Genomic DNA, 19640 nt, shown 5'->3' on the forward strand with positions numbered 1-19640 from the left:
ACACACGTGTGCACACACGTGCACAACCTGCAAAGATCCAATAATCTCTCTATCCATCCCTCACTCCCTTCCTCATCACCTTAACTGAACTGGGTGTCCAAAGGATAACAACTTGTTTTCTCTCTGTCCCTTTCAACTGCATGACACAGGTCTCCCAGACAATAGCTTACTTTGTCCACAGAAGGACACTGAGAATTCACCTACAGAGAAAAAAATGTTTCACAAAACAATGAAAGGACTATATGACTGTCAAACATATTTCTATTCATATTTGATACAGTATATGTTTCACTTGTGTGTTGACGTACACACAAACTGTAAATATATTGGAGGGAAATCAGTAAAAATATCTACTCTAAAAACAAAATGTCATCTAATATTAGTGAGATGTCATTTGGGTTTCCATAGACGTTGTGGGTCAAAATGTGTATGCTGAACAGCAGATCTCAGTAGACCTCAGTAATTAGTCTGACTCATCGGCCCTGTTTTGTGACCACACATGCTGATTTTTGGTAGTCAACATTTGACAAACAGTGAAATACAACTCACAAAACAGCAAGTAATTAACTATCTTACAGATGTACACTATAAATGCCCCACTAGCATTAGGCCTTAAATGTTTATGTGTCTACTTTGTCTAGAATCACGGCGATGAAAAGGTCTATTGGACCAAATCCCTCCAGAAACTGATTTTCTGTTTTCTTCTCCACTCAGTATCACTCTCTGTATTACTACATTATCACATCAAGGAAGCACTCTACTTGAGAAGAGCTTCAAAAGGTGCTTTTAAAAATTAGTTGATAGTAATAGATCTTTTTTTACTAATAACTGGCCAAAAATCTTGGCAAGATTTGTTTAGTAGAAATGCTTGCAAAATGGTAAAAACTTGAAATGACTTATTTGTACATGAATTAGGGTTGGGCCAATGGCTGACCACTTAGCCCAACACAGTGAAAAGTTAAAGGCATTTGAAATGTGTTAACAACTATGTATGATATTAATCTGTAGGCTCAGAACAAGCATTAAACTCATAAGTACAGGCAAGAGAGATCTAATGTACTCTATCTCAGTGATTGCCATTAGAATAGTGCATGAGTGAGTGAGTGAGTGAGTGAGTGAGTGAGTGAGTGAGTGAGTGAGTGAGTGAGTGAGTGAGTGAGTGAGTGAGGTGTGCCAATGTACAATTCCTGATTTGAAGCAGGCTTATTTTCTAACGTCATTCCCTCGCCTGGGATGCATGGTGGGCCAGAGGATGCACTCTGACACACTGTCTGGCTAAAAACCGGAGGACTTAATCTGGGTGCATAAATCACAGTGACTTTCTGAGTGTAACTAATCAGGAATACACCCAACCATGCATACTTCTACACTCACGCTCTCTCTACCACACACGTGCAGAATCCATAAGAACTGCCCTCATAAAGCAGAGACCCATTGCCATGCCGCACACGATGCAGTGAGGGCCAAGAGGCAAGCAGTTTCCCCCCCTTCCTTCTGCATGCTGATCATTAGAAAGAGAGACCAAGAGAGAGATGGACGAGGCAGTGGTGCCAGCTCCTCAGCAGCTCAATCACATTTAATGCCTGGTCAGAGCAAGATGAGAACGTCTGCCGGTCACTGCTGTTAATATCACAGGAATAAAGGCAACGCTGTGATAGCATGGAACAGGTTTTCAGTATAGACAACTATAAATGGTGGATGAAGAGAGCGCAAAGTCTACCTTCTCTCCCTTACTTGCGTATGGTTTCTCTGTCTTTAGTTTTTGACTTCCATCTTTTCTCCCTTTGATTTACCTACATCTCCCTTTGCCTGTCTATTTCTCTTTCCCTCATTTCATCTTTAGCAGCAAAAAAGAGGGATAACTTTTGACATGTCAATGTGATGTGCCTGCCAGGTAAAGTATTTTTTTCTTCCTTAGTCAATATGATGCGCACACACAAACAGGTCAGCATTGTCTAAAGGGGTATAAATCTCTTCTTGCAAAAGGTCGGACGTGGGGATACGAGTGTGGCTTCTTTTTCCTTGAAACAATACCACCATGATAGCAAATCATAAAACTCACTCATGTACTTGTTTCCACTATATCGTTACACTGGTTTATCTGCTTTTTCCAAGGTCTGCTGAAGAAGTGAGGATAATGAGGGATGAGTGAGAGATGGAGTGTGAGAAAAAGGCAGAATGAGAAAAGAGTATTGCTTTTGGGGTGATAACCCTTTGTTGTGATTCAAAGTACTTGGCTAGCCAGGAAATGAACTATTGATTAAAAATAAGGTGGGGGGAGAGAAAGAGAGAGAGAGAGAGAGAGAGAGAGAGGGAGAGAGAGAAATGAAATGACTGAAATCACCAGCTGACCACACTGATCCTTCCCCTCTTATACAAAAACACACACACACCTAAAAGTATATGCACATATGCTTGATTACACACTGCTTACATGAAGTTGTAAATAAGCAGAAATAAATTCAGCTAACCAATAAACTACACCCTGCTTTCACTGTCTATTCTCCTAATTGGAAACCACTCACTGGCCTGGTTTGCACTACAGGGTCAAGGAGGAATTGTTGAGTTTTCTCATTATCCACGTCACTAAATTTGTTCTTAAAACATATATCTAGGATTTGTATGGATTGTGTTGCAAACTTGAGGGGATTTGAGAGTTGTAATTCTGTAAATCCCATGTCTGCACAGCCTAATGTTACCCATTGCTTGTTTCAATACAGTGCACTTTAATATACTATATATATATATATATATATATATATATATATATATATATATATCCATCTTTATGTATACCTTTCTCTTTGTATATAAGTACAGACAGATAAAAACAAACACTGAATACTATCAAAGGGCTTTATCTATTTACTGTTGTTGATGATGAGCACAATTGGCATAATTAATTGCTTATAATTATGCTGCTGCAGATTTACAGCTGAGCCCTAATATAAACAGAAAAAAGTATTCTTATTCCTAGCTTAGTCTGTTATAAATGTATCTGTGCTGGCCAGGATCACCAGTCAGGTAGTCTATATCTCTGACGTTCCACTGCCAGGATTGCTCCCTGTGAAAATCCGCCGGATTTCCCTCATTTAGGCTGGATATCCGTTGCCTTGGGATTTCTTTGTGTTGGCATTTTGAACTCCAGTCGATTTATGAGGACTATGGTTAACCTTTTCTCAGATCTCTGCAGGGTAAATCCAGACACCTAACTAGACTGTTTTCAACAATCAGAGTTTTACTGTTGCATGACTTAAACAACTTTAAAAAATGTATACGTTCCACAAAGACAAGTTCCTTCCAAGGCTATTTTGCAGAGGCACCTTGACTTTTCTCTGGTGCTAAGCACCGCCCAAGACGATTGTGATTGGTTAAGGAAATGCCATTAAACCAGAGCACGTTTTCCTCCCATCCAAGAATGCTATGTGGAGTAGCCAAACCCTCCTCCAGGATGCTTCGGAGGATCTTATTTTTAAAGACATGTTCAAAGACTGCCACACGACGAGTAAGTGATCCATTTACCCAGAATTTCCAAAACCTTACTTTAAATGTCAATACAGCAAAGACCTCAAGTAACCTTACACATTGTTGTTCAACCTCAAGCAGTTTATAGAGTACTAGGAAGTTAGAGCCGATGGGACACCATGTTTGAAAACTACAATATAGTCCTAGTTACAAAAGAAACTACAAGATAGTCCCTAGGTATAAAGAATAGAGAACCTTATCCCAGTTCTAGTAGCTGACAAGAACCTCAGTGCAGTTAGCCTACATACTTAGCTGAAGATCCCTGTCTTAGTCTTGGCAAGCCTACAACCAGGGGCTTTTAGTCACATTTACCCGCCTTTCTAAAGAAACTAACAGTCAGTAAGCTGACACATGTTTAGTGTCATGCTGTGAGCCACTTGTAGAACATGTGGCTGCTGCTGTGACCAAACTATCCATTCACAGAGTGATCTAACCAGTGGATTACACTGCCACCCCCGTAGGGCCAGCTCCATACCCTACAACCCTGTGCGTTGGAAGAGGCTTCTGCACACCTGTGGCTTTACTAATATTCCATCAGCCTTCCTACTGTGCTGCACTAAAGTTTCTGTATAACCCAATATGATTATCTTAAAACAAAACTACAACTGGAAAGCCAGTTAAACTATTAGTAAGCAACATGCATCATCTGAGATGTTTGGTTTCCCAAACAAGACGTTTCAACCTGCATTTTCCATGGTATGCGAATTGCATAATACACTACTTGACCTGTGTAAATCTGAATCATTCGGCCATGCTGCTGTTGAACGTGTGATATGAAGCATCAGCTTGGTCTACAGCCCAGAGAAGACCTCGTACTGATCCAGCTTTGTGTTGAGTTAGCCACTAAATTGGCCTGCTCTGTAAATCAGCTGGCTGGGGTCTAAATGAATCAAACAGGCCAGTCCTTTCCGCCCTGGCAGCATGATGCAGTGGTTTAGATTGGAGGCTTAAAACGTGTAATATGTGTGTTTGAGTGTGGATGTATGCGCCTGTTAAAATATGGTTGCGTTCTTGGCCATGTGCATAATGCGGTCAAAAAACAGGTCAACATGGACAGGTGCTTATCTTTCCGCTTGCATGTGTGTGTGTGTGTGTGTGTGTGTGTGTGTGTGTGTGTGTGTGTGTGTGTGTGTGTGTTCATTACATTCACTCATGCACCAACACACTGCTCTCTCTGGTCTATCGCCCATGGAGCTGTGCAGCGATTATGTGTGCCCACCACCACCTCCCGTCCTCATCTCATCCTGCAGGACACGCTCTCCAGCGTCATCTCTCTGTCCTCTCTCTCACTACCCACCTATAGCGGGAGGCGCTGCTACATCGCCTGAAAGAATACGCTCCCTGATGTCGAAATCACACTCAACACAACAGTGCCACACTTAGCCAGTGGTGGCGGAAGGCGGAAAAGACGTTAGGGCATGAAACGGTTTTTTTTTTTTTTCTGGCACTGCAGTAGCTCACGATGAAAGGTAATGTCATTGTGCTTCAGAAAAACCTATAACGTTGAAAATGTGCTGCCATCCTAGGTAATCCCTCTGTCATGCAGGGCAACATCACGCCATCCTAAACCACCTGTTTTTCCCGCATCCTGTGCGCACACAGTAGGCTATAACATATGAAATTCAACATTCCAGTCCTGACTTTATTGATCAATCTATGTTGACATTAATGGTATTAATCACATGGAATGGACGACTTTAAAGCAATTCCGAGATACTAGTTTACATATCCAAATGATGCTCAATAAGCTCCCAACTCAAATGCAAACTTCATTTGAACGATGCCTATAATGGCGCAAAACAGACCGTTATTTCACCAGGAATGTAAAGAAGTGGATGTGCCAAAAAATCCATCTTGAACCCGATTTCAAGTAGGCTATGTATCAACATTGTAAATGCATTAATCTAAATTAATAGAAACAGCACACTAAACAGTCTACCACAAAGCTCAGCAATGCTGTGATTCAAACAGCACAGCGCATATCAAGAATGAATCCTCCAACCCGTTTCCTGAGAGACGCACAGAGAGCCTTATTGTGGCCACGAATTAGAGGAGAACAAGCGCAGTCACTCACCGATGTGGATGATTGAATCCGAGAGCGCCGACTTCCACTCCTGGCTCCAAAAAACGGCAACGAGTAACACAGCCGAGATAACTTTCATGTTGTCCAGAATTATTTCCTCCAAAAACAAGAGAAAACCACAGCTGTCTGAGTGAGAGGTAACAGAGTTAAAATCCCGAGAACCAAAGCTTCTTTTTTTTAGTCCATCTGTACGGTCAAGGAAATTCCCTGTAATCTCTTCCTTGATATTATTCTCTTGGCGTTGGAGTGTGTTGCTTGTCTGTAGAGGAAAATAAGTAGAGATTCCCGGGTAGTCACAGACTGGCACTCTGTTGAAATTCCTCCCAACATTAAATCATATTCTGGGCGAGCGGAGAGACGCTGAGACGCAGAGAAAACCAACCGCATCCAAACGACGCCGCGTTAAAGCGAACTGATGGGCTGGGGGAATGTGGTCGCTTACTTAAAGGAAAGAAAAGCTGGAACCGTTCGATAACGTGAGAGAAAACCTAATTATCTTGAAAAGCAGGTCCTGTTATAATGACCCGTGATTCCCAGCAGTTTAGACCTGGCAACGCAGTTTCCCCCCTGCACCAACCACCAAACCACCAGCAGCAGCAGTAGCAGCCTCAACGGACCAAGCCAACGGCCAAAACTTCCATTTTGCCCATGGGGCTTTTGATTTTTCCTTCACTTGGCACCTGTTTCAATATCACCAACACCAGGACACACAGACGAACCTAGTTTTGTTGGGTGGGAAAGAAATACTAGATGATGAAAAGCCTTGTCACATGGCATTACCGCGGAGAGGTACCATATTCCGAAATTGTCTTTAGTTTCCTGTAGAGATGAGAGAGAGAGAGACCGGGATGGAGAGGGATCATTCAATCAAAGGGAGCTCCGAAGCCACTTTTCTGTTCTGCGTCAGGAAGGAGAAAATGCGCTACGCTGTCAGGAGAAAAACTAACCGAGGATGTGCGCAACGACACTCCACGGTCCGCACTCCGTATGCGGTTACTCGCGTCAGCCCCGGCACGCACGGTAGCTGGTGAAGAGGAGGTATGCCGCGGCTGTGTGGGGGAGAGGGAGAGAGCGAGAGAGAGAGAGAGAGAGAGAGAGAGAGAGAGAGAGAGAGAGAGAGAGAGGAAGGAGGAGACCCAGGAAAGACAAGAGAAAAAGAGGCAGCAACTATGAGCAGCAGCAGTTGCCAGTGCACCTACTGTCTGGAATTACCCTGTAGAAAGAGACTAGATGTGGCTATCAGGGTGGGCCAAGGGGGTGCGGAGGGGTGCCTAACAGAGAGATAGACCAGACACATGAAGAGAGGGGTAATCTTAGCTCTGCCATGGGCACCTCAAGCGGTGAAGAGTTAGTGGTGGGTTTATCACTCGTAATATTTAGGGGGTATCTGGGTCATCAATTGAGCACTAATTTAAATTTTGTACAATAGCACCTTGAGTCCACCAAGACGACTGCTGTTGTGTGGTGTGGGGAGAGTCATGTAATGTATCATTAGCACTGATTCATTCTATTGTTCAAGTTACTCACAGCAAATATTGGGACAGGATGCTTTCATCTTTTGTACCTTTTCCTGTATCTGTTCATCACATGCCCATTCCCCTCTCCCTCCGGTACACATTTTGTTTTCTTTCCCTTCAACTATCCTCCCATCCTTCTGTCCATCTATTCTATCTACACCACCCACTATCATCAATCTATCATCCCTGCCTCACTGAAGGACTGCAGTCCCCACGGTTCCTCTTAATCTGCCCTGGATTTTGGATTAGGGATTAGATTGTTGGGAGCCTCAGGCTACCATTGGATTGGCGGTTTTGTACGCATTCAAGGAATGAGAGATTAAACTGACAGTGATACTGATGCTGTGAAATCTGCTCTCACTTCTTCTATTTGACGTTATTGATTCATTATTAAAGGTTTATATAACCACTCACATTGATGGGGAACGTCACTTGTTCAGCGAGTGATCTGAAAATACAGAGTTGAGAAGAAGCAACGGGAACATAAATAACAAAAATTGGAAGATAAAATACTCCCATATCCAATGTTTGTGCTTCTAGCATAATGATATTCTTACCAAATGTGTTCAGCATATCAGTGATATTGTAGAAATGACTGACTACTGAGCACTGAGAGAAAGTATTCTATCTATTTTTAATTTTTTTACAGATTGTAGGGGGTTTGGGTTCTTCGATCCATAAGAAACAAACAAGTGAACCGTTTGTGTCTTTGTGGTCACCCTGATTTGATTCACACCATAACCCATTCAGAGCACGACCTGTCTAGACCTTTTATTAATATAGATGAGTTCTACACCTTTTATCCACACGAACACAAATGCACACATACTCCTTGATTTACGCCACTCTAAGACATTCATACCAAAAATTACATCTACATCATTGTGCAATCACAAATTTTAATTGACTTCTGGCAGGACTATAACTTGGGAAACAAAACATTTAGGAGGTTTGCATAATAAGGGTTTAACCTTTTGTTAAATGTATGTATAAATGTAGTTTTATGTGATGAAATAATCAGAATGTTTTTGTTTTAATTAATGAATTATCATTGTGAAGCCTCCAGTTAGTAAGTCTTTGGATTTAAGGTGCAATATGTAACACTGACAGCTAGAGTTTAACATAGTTACTGCAGTACAAACCCTAAATACTGGAGCAAGTTGTCTCCTAGGCTGAGACCACAGCATCCATAACAGTGTTGCTAGACACTTGTCTCACATAGCCAGACATTACTCCACAGCACAGCGGAGTACCTAACGTTAGAAGCTGGCTATACTGACAGTCATAAAAGCCTGTGCTCATGTGAAGCTCAGTACCTAACTGACAGACACCCTTTTTTGACTTAGAGTTAAGGTAGGAACCACTACCTTAACACAACAACCTCGCTGTCCTCTCCACCCGACGGACAGACATGCTTGTTTAAATACACACTTTATTGGCTTAGAATTAAGGCAACAATCGCTTAAGACGCCCCAAACTCGACATCCTCTCTTCCCGATTTTGTCCTGTCAAACTGGGCAGTTGACAACAACACACAGGCCAAAACACATAAACACTTCAAAAGGAGAAAATACTGGCATTAGCATTGTGTCAGAAATGATAGTCTTTAGACTTAGCATGTTTCGTTAATATCTGATGACGTAATGGGGTCGTTTTTTAATTTGTTTTATTTAATACAGTAAATATATTACATTTTGCACCTTTAATGCTTGAATGACTAACAGATTAGAAAATGTTTGGACTGCTGAAGAGCAAAGAGACTGAGAAAGTGTAACCTTGAAAAGCATCTCTGCACAACACAGATACACATGTATTTCCAGAAATCACCTATTTGAAAGAGGGACACCTTGCACCAAAATGGGCACTCAGACCTCCATATCTATCCTGTGTGTTGGCTGAAGATTGATCCTTCACTGTAATCCCTCTATCAGTGGTGTGCTGAGGGTGGCGTGGATACCGATGAGTAGGAGTGTATGCTGTGACCCCGCAATAAAACGTACACATGTAGTATCCGGCACTGGTAAATATGTTAAATAATGTACATATGGGGGTGTTATTGCTTTCAGGTTACAACCTCTAATCTCCCAAATGTAATTTTAGGAAATGGTTGATGAAATTGAACTTTTAATGCCCCCAAGAACTTTAAAATCCACTGACAATGGGAAAAAATATTTAGTGATTTTTACATTATAGCATCAGTATCGTGCAGTACATGCTAATTCTCTTGATTATTTATACTTCCGTTTACGTTTTCCAGGCTGCCATTTTACTTTCACTTTCAAAATTAATCTTTTGAGAATAAGATCTCTCCATAGCAAGTATCCTTAGAAACTCAGTGTCTTGTACCCAAGACCATTTGGGTAATACAAGTTTCACACTTTGTTAATGCCTTAATGTTATACTTTTGCTTTACCTTTTTCACTGTCTAGTGTAGTCTCTTTCCTGGGGATCCATTGTCACATCCAGCAGTGAGTTTTTCTTAGCACTTGCTGTTGAAACTGTAGAAAAAATTAAAAAGGCAAAATTGTCTTTGTAAAAAGTAGGGCCATGGACACAAAAGGAAATTGGGCTACTCTAAGTCACAGAAACACACAGTAAGCACATATAGCACATACCCACAAAGGATAATGCGTCCCATGGGTCCAGTTATGTTTGTAATGCAACATTACCCAATAGGCTTTGTGTCGATAATGTGACGTCCTTGTTGATTAAAACTATACTGATAATTGAAGGATATGTGTAATAAAGTATCAGCTCCTACAACTTGTGAAGGAAAAAAAAGATGACAGTGACAAAGGGTGAAGATGAGAGTATGTACGATAAGTTTACAGAAGTAATGTATTAAGAGAAAATAAAGCTTGTGTCACCTGAAATGGATGGATTTCTGAGTATATGTACTATTCTTTTAATTTACAGGACATGAACATAGTAGAATTTTTATTGCCACTCTTCATTCTAACCCCAACCGGCCCGTCAGACACCGCCTACCAAGAGCCTGGGTCTGACCGAGGTTTCTGCCTAAAAGGAAGTTTTTCCTCGCCACTGTCGCACTGTTGCTTGCTCTGGAGGAAACTATTAGAACTGTTGGGTCCTTGTAAATTCTGGAGTGTGGTCTATCTGTAAAGTGTCTTGAGATAACTCTTGTTATGAATTGATACTATAAATAAAATTGAATTGAATTGCTACTTTTAACAATGTCAGGGTAAAAAACAGGATCACATATTAGGATTACATAAACCTGGGATCGGCAAGAAATAAGTCATTCACTACTAATAGCAACCATTTTCCCAAGTGGATGAAACACAGAAAGTGCCGTAGATTATCTTAGTTTTAGTACGTATCAGTTATGTTTACTATCCACTACAATGTGAGGCGTCCCATTCCCCATGTAAAATGAATGTCCACCTTGAAACTGTTCCGGATGTATGTTAAATGGTCTAATAAGTCTGTCGAGATATGTAGAAAACTGTAAAAAAGAGTTCACTATTTACAGTATTGTTGTCTGAACATAATTCATTGTTGACAGGACACAATTTTCTTGTTTGTATCAGGTCTTTTTGCTATGAAAAACAGTTATCGTCACATTGCAAAAAGCAATTCTCCAATTTATGCATTTTATCTTTAGTAAATGACAGAAAATGTTCCTGGATAGTTTCTTTTTGAAAGATTCTAAGAAACACATTTGTTGACACAAATATTGACTCAAACTCACAAATACTGAATTAGATTTTATATGCCAACGTAGTAGTATGCTACAATATACTATAGAAGCTTTTTAAACTTGTAAGTCCCACATAAGTACATTATCACTGACCTTACTTTAACTAACCAATTGTGCAGAACATTGTCTGCAAACAAAAATATCCAAACAAAAATATCAAGTATAAGTGTTTACTAAGGTTTACTAAGTGAAAAAGCCCAAAGTCCACCCCAAAGGGACTTACCATCTCCAACAGAAAACACAAACTGCTCCAAACAGCTGTATTGTAGTCCAGCCTTTTATTCTGTGACAAATGTGTGTCACTTTGTAACGCACATTATAATGTTCACCTAGCTGCTAGCATGGCATGCCCTCATCCTCTCCTTCTGACTGGCTTGTAGTGCTGACCTAGGTACTGTGCATGTGTGACTCCCAACAATGATGGAATAGAAGTGAGATGCCTCACTCGGTAGATAAAACAGAGAGCTCAACACACTGGGTAGAAAGAGGAGCTGCAGAAATGTGCAGTACAACAAAAAGATGGCGTTTTTTGAAAATTAAACATATTCTGATATAACCTCTAAAGATGGAGGCTGGGGGTGTGGCCTTGACTAACTTCCACTTTGCTCGTTTGAAAGCCATGATGTCTCTCTCTCACGAGTGGGCCAAATTCTCTGGGCGGGCAAAGCAGCGAAAGGGGAGGTATATTTGCCCCTTGTGACCTCATAAGGGGTATCTTAAGATTCCAGATTGGCCCATCTTAGTTTTCATTTTCTCAAAGGCCGAGCAGGACACCCACGACTCGGTTTACACCTATCACCATTTCTAGCCACTGGGGGACCATGGGCAGGCTGGGGGAACTCATATCAATGTTAAAAGTAAAAATTGTCTTGCCATTGGACCTTTACAATGCAGTTAGAGGCCCTTTCATTCTTCTGTGTATGCAGAGGTGGAAAAAGTACTAAAATATTGTACTCAAGTAAAAGTACCAAAACTTTTATGAAATATTACACATGTAAGTGATAAGTAGTTTGTGTAAAATGTACTTTAGGTAAAAGTTACTTAGTTACATTTAAAAAAAAAAAACTATAAAACACGGCAGGGGAATCTCTCTCATGTAGTGAAAATAGGACAAGGGGTCTTAAATCCAAAACTATTTGGTTTTTGAGTAAAGAAAAATCTGCACAAATGTGTAAACATCTATTCAAATGTATACACATGTGGGCGTCTGGGTGGCTCACCTGGTAGAGCGGGTGCCCATATATAGAGATTTACTCTTCAATGCAGCGGGCCCGGGTTCTACTCTGGCCTGTGGTCCTTTGCTGCATGTCATTCCCCCCCTCTCTCCCCTTTTATGTCTTCAGTTGTCCTATCAAAATAACGGCCTAAAATGCCCAAAAATGTAATCTTTAACTGTGTACACATGTAATAACAGCGCAACACATATTACACATGACATTTAAGACCCTAAGAAAGGTAGAATGTGCAATTTTAGTTCAGACCATCCCATAAAACATTTTTAAACAATCAATTGAAAGTGAAAGTGGTTCTGAACTATCGTCACTCACCTGATCCACCTCCATCTCGTTCTAAATCTCCTACAGAAAGACTTCCTAATTTTATTTTTTAACTAAGTAACGGATGGGTTTTGTAATGTAGCAAAATACTTCACTCAAAACCTAATCAAGTACATTTTAAATTACCAATTTAAAAAACTACTTGAAAACTACAAAATACACATCAAAACTACACAATACAGTAGCGTTAGTAAATGTATTTTGTTACTTTCCACCTCTGGGTGTATGTGTGAGTGTGCCGAATCTGCCTAGGTGTGAGGTAGCAGTGAAAACGTGAAGCCGAGTTTCATTGATTTGGGCATTTTCTCAACAAGCAAAGGAATGGATTTGATAATGAAGCACTGAACCAGCCTTTGAAAAGAGCACTGAGTGGATACACCAATGCACTAATTACCCACAAGGTAAAAGAGGAGGGGTCTAAACTAATACATTTAAAAAGAGGGTGGAATGGCTTTGACGCCCATGTAGTAAACGCCTTCTTTGTTCTCAAATGGGTGCTGCCCTTTATTTGTGTAAACTTGTAGAAGAGTCACCTTGGCGGTGTTCAAGGACTTGTCATTTACAGCAAGTGAGAATTTATTTGGGTGCTATAAGAGAATATACTGAAAAGCTTTTGCATGAGCTTGCAAACTTAAAAACCTAGACACAGAAACTGGTAAGGAAGATCAGACAGACATGCAAATATACGCCTCAGAGAGAGACAAAGAGTAATTCAGGTGCAAGCTGGGTGGCTTGTTAGTATGCATGCCTACAGTGGTCACAAGCTCTCAAGGACATTGTCTGTCTTGTACATTCATGTGAACATGGATGTGTGTGAGTTAACTGAGTCAGAAACTTTGCACATAGTATAAAACAACAATGCATTTCTTTCTGTGTTGCCACTGAAACCATTAAGTGTCAGGAAAGTAAAAGCCGACTGACTGTGTCGGAAGCAAAACCTGCTATAATGAGCTTGCACTTGTGTACAAATTGTGTCTACATGACATACACATATGTGTTAGCTTGTAAGTGCCTGCAAACAAAAGACCACACAGCAATTATTAAGCTTGACACATCAGACACTTTGAAATGGCCACTAACAACCCACAGAGATGATTTAATCTCAGACACCAATCTATCGTCAGCACAAGCTAGTCTAAGCAGCATGTTTTTGTTGTTTGTTTTAACCATCAATGAAGACTGACATGTGTCAACTCTTCTGATATAAACAATAAAACATACTAGTTTTTTTATAAAAGTTGATTACTATCCATGTCTTCCAGGATTTCAGACTTTTTTTTGATTGATGCGCCCCAAAATGCCGGAAGCTGTGGGAGCTTTTGTAAAAAAAATTGCAATGAAAGTTGCAATGTTTTTTGTTAGTTTGTTGCAATAAAGTTGAGGGCGACAAATAAAGTTGCAAAAAAAGATTTTTGCATAGTTCTTTAAAAATAAAAAGGAAACTTTTTTTGGGGAGAATAATAATTATTACTAGTAATTATACTCTGGTCTGAGTTTTCATAAACCAAAAAGGCTCAGAATGCTGCAAATGTTGGTATAATATGATAATGGCTAGTGGATTTAAGACAAAAAATAATAATTTGTTTAATGATTTAAATTTGAACATGTCTGTAAGTGGCTTGTTGATCTTTACATTGTTAGTTGATTTCCTATCCTGGCCTGGGACACACATTCATACGGTTTGATAAAGGACTAAATGGACTTTAACTCATCATTGCACTTACAATAACAAACGTAGCTGTCCTCAGTTTAGATCCTGCTAAACGTATCTTCTCCTGTTTTTCTTGAATCCACCGCGCGTGCGCGCGCGTGTGTGTGTGTGTGTGTGTGTGTGTATGTGTGTGTGTGCGTGTGTGCGTGCGTGCGTGCGTCGGTCGCAAGGGGAACTGAGCAGCCCCGCCCACTGCAGAGAGCCGACAGGATCCAAACAGCAGCCGCTTCAGCGACATCAGAGTGAAAAACCGTTACAGCGTAACAGGACGCTCTGAAATGTTGTGCACGGTCTTTCGCTGTACGTTTTGATTGTAAATGTGATTTGTTTGAGTCACACACGTCTCGTTAAACAAGGAAATGAATTTGGCGATGTACATGTGACGTCAACCCATTCTCACTCCTGCTTGGTCATTGGCTCTCAGAGTCACATACTGATACAGAGTCTGGCACACAGGACTGCTGGGATTGGTTGAAGTCGTGGAAATTTCCTGTATTTGGTCAAATTAGCAAAAAAGTTGCAGTGATTGGTCAAAATTGCAAGGTGCACCAAAGTCACAGTGATTGGTTGAATTTGCGTGAATTTGCGCAATCGCAACACTGTGAAATTCTGGAAGACGATCCCTTTTCCTCATGTGTGGTGATGGAAACAATACTTTCCTTACAGTAGTTGTTTGGCATACTCCTCTTTGTAACATGATTGTGTTGTTTTAGTTTGGATTTTTTTGAAAAGAAAAGCATGTGTTGCATGCATAGTTTAAAATTGGGCCACACACATGACATCAATATCACCAAAGACACTAGGCCATCACAACCCTTTACAGAAATGCAATCCATTACCAATGTTTTGCTAATAATTGGATGCACCTTCTTATTCATTTATACTTTCTATTTATCTAGTAATACTTTAGAGATGCTTCACCTGTCCACCTGCCCATGGTTTTTGCCTGGCAATAGCTGCCTGATGTGGCGGGGAGGAATGTATCTCAGGGCATCACAGGGCCCCATCTAATCCCAAGCAACATGGCACTATCTCCCAAAGAAAGCCTTATTCCCAGCCACTGTAAATCTAACTCTGGCATCAGGATCACACATACACACACACACCACACAAGCACACCATTATCCTTCCTCCCTGAACACACACACACAAACACAACCAAGATCTAAACTCATCATAAGTGAATAATTGATACACTCGGAGAGTGTTTCTTATCTAAGAGTGGAGAGACTGGAGGACAGGGCAGACACGTGGAAACAGGCAAGGAGAGAGAACAAAGTTAAAAGTAAAAGTTTTTTGGTCTTGGTCCTTTTTTTATTATGTGGGGTGCTGTGTGAAGATTTTCTGTGTGTATGGTGTTTGTAGTATGCACATATTAGAACAGCTGGCTAGAATATCGATTCCTCACTATCCAGCTTGTCTTTAATTAGTAATATGTGCACCTCTCTATCAACTGTCTGGACTTAAATTAAGTCTTCTGAAGTTAACCATGAAAATGAAATCCCTTTATACCCTTTATTCCCCTTAACCCATGTGATTAAAAGGGCAGGGTGGAGAGAACTGGAAGGGTTGGGGTGGGGGTTTGAAAAAGATGGGAAAGATATTGAAAGATTGAGAAAATACTGAGAGAAAGAGGTAGATCCAAGCCTGGGGCCTAAGTATTGAACTAAATCAGGTTGCTGAGAGGAGGTTCCCATGGGCAATTATACAGGAACACTTCTTACTAATCACTCTATCCTTTTTTTCCCCACCGCCTTGCATATCTAATGGTTGGGACTGTCAAGTACAAATGATTAGGAAAGGAATATTTCCCTGTGGCACTCATGTAATGGTGGACATTTGCAGTACAAGTATGTAACATCTTGTCTGGCTAAAAAACCTATTTGAAACTGGCCAAGACTGTTCCTATATCAGCCCCCCATTGATTAACTAGTTATTGAGTTAAACAAGGGTGTTTTTCTCAGCAATGATGGTGTACACTAAAAACAAATAATATACATTAGCTTTCCGTGGGGTCAAGGGTTTAAGGGGAAACCTTCACTACCCTTTATTTGGGTGAACATTATCAGCTGTGCCAGAAATTCTAAAGGCTTTTTGGAGAGCTGTCCACGTGTAATGGTGCTGAAATGCACAGCTAGGCTCCTGCTCAGCATTGGAGCTGTCCAGGGTGGTGCTAAAACAAAACTGAAGCAGATCAACTGCCATTTTCATAAATCCTCATAAATGAAACATTTCATAGAGTCTAGAATAGTACAGCACTGCAAAATATAATATAGTACATTGCTAGTACAAATCCATAACTACTGTTAATTTAGGACTTTGCTTTACTCCTGTTCTGGCCGCTGTATCCTTACCTTTCGCCTCTACCACATTAATTCCTTTTCCCTTGGAGTGTTTGTCAAATTAAGGGCTGTCAAAAACCAGTAGAGGGGTTAGGTATTGAAAATAAAAATATCTAACTGTTAATCATCTATGAGCAAACTTAATCAATCCACAGCCCATAAACGATGGCACACTTGCCATGCAATGGACATGCACTCAAACCCTGTTCTTAACGCTTTTTTATGATGGATTTGAGACAAAATCATAACATGTAGCTCAGTTTAAAAAAAAAAAACTTGTATCTCTGTCTTTGAACAAGACTCAATTTAAAGAGAGTTGACATTCTATATCAAAGGGTCACGGTTACATTTGAAACATCTTAAGGGGAACAAGCTTCTCAAAAACGCTGCCCTTACATAATTGAAACATATAATTTGGCCAAAAAGTTGGGCCAAAAATGTTGACATGTATTATAGTAGCAGGAACTAAAATCCTATTTTAAACACAGGGGTAAAAACATTTTAGTTTGTAGGTTAGCTTAATAGTCTGGGCATGAAAATGGTTAAACTGGATTGGCTCTCGGCTTTAGGATATAGGACTGACACACAGTATAGATACTTGCCATAAGCCTATTATAAGGCTTCAGCAGTTAACAGCATGAGACATACAGTGAATATAAAAAGTCTTCACACCCCTGTTAAAATGCCAGGTTTTTGTGATGTAAAAAAAATTAGCCAAAGATAAATCATGTCAGAACGTTTTCCACTTTTAATGTGACCTATAATGTGAACAATTTAATTGAAAAACAAACTGAAATTTTTTAAGGGGTAAAAATAAAAACCTTATATAACCTCTAATAACTGGGGATGTGACTGTGTTCAGAATTAACCAATGACATTCCAACTCATGTAAAACAGAAGTCATTACACACCTGCCATCATTTAAAGTGATTAATCACAAATAAAGTTCAGCTGTTCCAGTAGGATTTTCCTGACATTTTCTTAGTTGCATCTTAGAGCAAAAGCCATGGTCCGCAGAGAGCTCCCAAACCATAAGAGGGATCTCATTGTTGAAATATATCAGTCAGGAGAAGGGTACAAAAGAATTCCCAAAGCATTAAATATACCATGGAACACAGTGAAGACAGTCATCATCAAGTGGAGAAAATATGGCACAACAGAGACATTAGCAAGAACTGGATGTCCCTCCAAAATTGATGAAAAGACGAGATAACAACTGCTCAGGGAGGCTTCCAAGAGGCCTACAGCAACATTAAAGAGCTGCAGGAATTTCTGGCAAGTACTGGCTGTGTGCTACATGTGACAACAATCTCCCGTATTCTACATATGAATGGGCTTTGGGGTAGGGTGGCAAGACAAAAGCCTTTTCTTACAAAGAAAAACATCCAAGCCCGGCTGAAGTTTGTAAAAACAAACATCTCGTCTCCCAAAAGCATGTGGGAAAATGTGTTATGGTCTGATGAAAACAAGGTTGAACTTTTTGGCCATAATTCCAAAAGATATGTTTGGCACAAAAACAACACTGCACATCACCCAAAGAGCACCATACCCACAGTGAAGCATGGTGGTGGCAGCATCATGCTTTGCGGCTGGAACTGGGACCTTAGTCAGGGTAGAGGGAATCATGAACAGTTCCAAATACCAGGCGATTTTGGCACAGAACCTTCTGGCTGAAGAAGATGAAGAGGAAGTTCACCTTTCAGCATGACAATGACCCAAAGCGCACACACAAATCCACAAAATAATGGCTTCACCAAAATAAGATGAACGTTTTGGAATGGCCTAGCCAGAGCCCAGACCTGAATCCAACTGAACATCTGTAGGGTGATCTTAAGAGGGCTGTGCACAGGAGATGTCCTCGCAATATGACAGATTTGGAGCACTTTTGAGAAGAAGAGTTGGCAAATATTGTCACGTCAAGATGTGCCATGCTAATAGACCCCTTCCCAAAAAGACTGAATGCTGTAATAAAATCAAAAGGTGCTTCAACAAAGTATCAGTTTAAGGGTGGGCACACTTATGCAACCAGGTTATTGTACCTTTTTATTTTTTTATTATCCCCCCTCAAAGATTTAAGTTTGTTTTTCAATTGAATTGTTCACGTTATAGGTCACATTAAAGGTGGAAAAAAGTTCTGACATGATTTATTTTTGTCTCATTTTTTATATCACAAAAACCCTCCGTTTCAACAGGAGTGTGTAGACTTTTTGTACCCACTGTACAATATATTGTTAAAACTAAGAATTGTTCACTCTGCAGTGTTGAAAAGTGGAACTTTTATTTTTTTTTATCAGACTGCAACAGCCCAAAGCATTGGAACATTCCACTGCAAATGCTGTTGAAGTCAGGAGTGCTAGATTTTCATTTAAAGTGACTTACTCCATAAGAGCATTCATTTTACAAATGGTCCCCAGTGGGAATGAAAACATACACTGAACAGCATCAGTGACTTGCTGTGCCTTTGGGGTTACTAGCACACAAAGATTGTCTGCTCTCTATCAAACCAAATGTCCATCAGGTGCTGTCAGCGATCTATTCAATGCGTGCACACAATGTCAGAGAGAGATTTAGCCACTAATATTCAACTTTACTGTATTTAAGGAACAGATCAGCTACTATTATAGTGTAATAGAGAATTTGGCAGGAAGAAGCTTTTGCAAAAAAATATCCCAGTAGCCATTCACTGAGGGTGGATATTTAAAACCATACTCAGAAAAACCACATGGGGAGCTGTGTTCACTCAGTGGAGCTGAAATATGGTAATATATGCCCTTTACATGTGATATTTGGTGGATGCTTTTATGCTAAGCCGCTTAGTTTCATGAGTGTGAGTCTTTTTAGCATGAGTGACCCCAGTGGGAGTTGAATAATCGCTAAAACTAAAAATGCTTTCCTGTAAGATACAAGATCTTTGTAAAGACTCATAATAAAAATGGCAGCATAGTGTATATGAACATTTTCATTTTTTTATATATTTTATTGGATCCAGCATTCAAACAATATTTCCAACATACAAAATAAGTCTCCATTTTGTGTTTCCAGAACAAACTATTTTTCAAAACAAATATCAATGTGGTCTTGTCCCGTAGGAACCTATGTGGACATTGACATGCCACTACGGTGACATTTCCCCAATGGGAAGCTGGTTCGCATAGTTAATCAGTGATTTCCAAAGAGAATATAAT

General features: G+C 40.2%; 1 protein-coding gene across 4 annotated transcripts in view; it reads right to left on the reverse strand.

Moving 5' to 3' along the window:
• grid2 (glutamate receptor, ionotropic, delta 2) overlaps positions 1–6662 on the reverse strand; it is a 503599-nt gene extending 496937 nt beyond the window's left edge. For 3 of the 4 annotated variants that reach the window (XR_004331939.1, XM_032515605.1, XM_032515606.1), the window contains exon 1: positions 5600–6662. Coding sequence is in view for 3 of the 4 variants with exons in the window: in XM_032515605.1 (XP_032371496.1) it covers positions 5600–5687 (88 nt within the window). In the remaining variant the exon portion in view is untranslated. The remainder of the gene's footprint in view (positions 1–5599) is intronic. The other variant, XM_032515604.1, reaches the window with a different exon arrangement.
• Between the last annotated feature and the right edge of the window lie 12978 nt (positions 6663–19640).

The sequence above is a fragment of the Etheostoma spectabile genome, chromosome 5 (genome assembly GCF_008692095.1).
Source record: "Etheostoma spectabile isolate EspeVRDwgs_2016 chromosome 5, UIUC_Espe_1.0, whole genome shotgun sequence".
Taxonomy (NCBI): domain Eukaryota; kingdom Metazoa; phylum Chordata; class Actinopteri; order Perciformes; family Percidae; genus Etheostoma; species Etheostoma spectabile.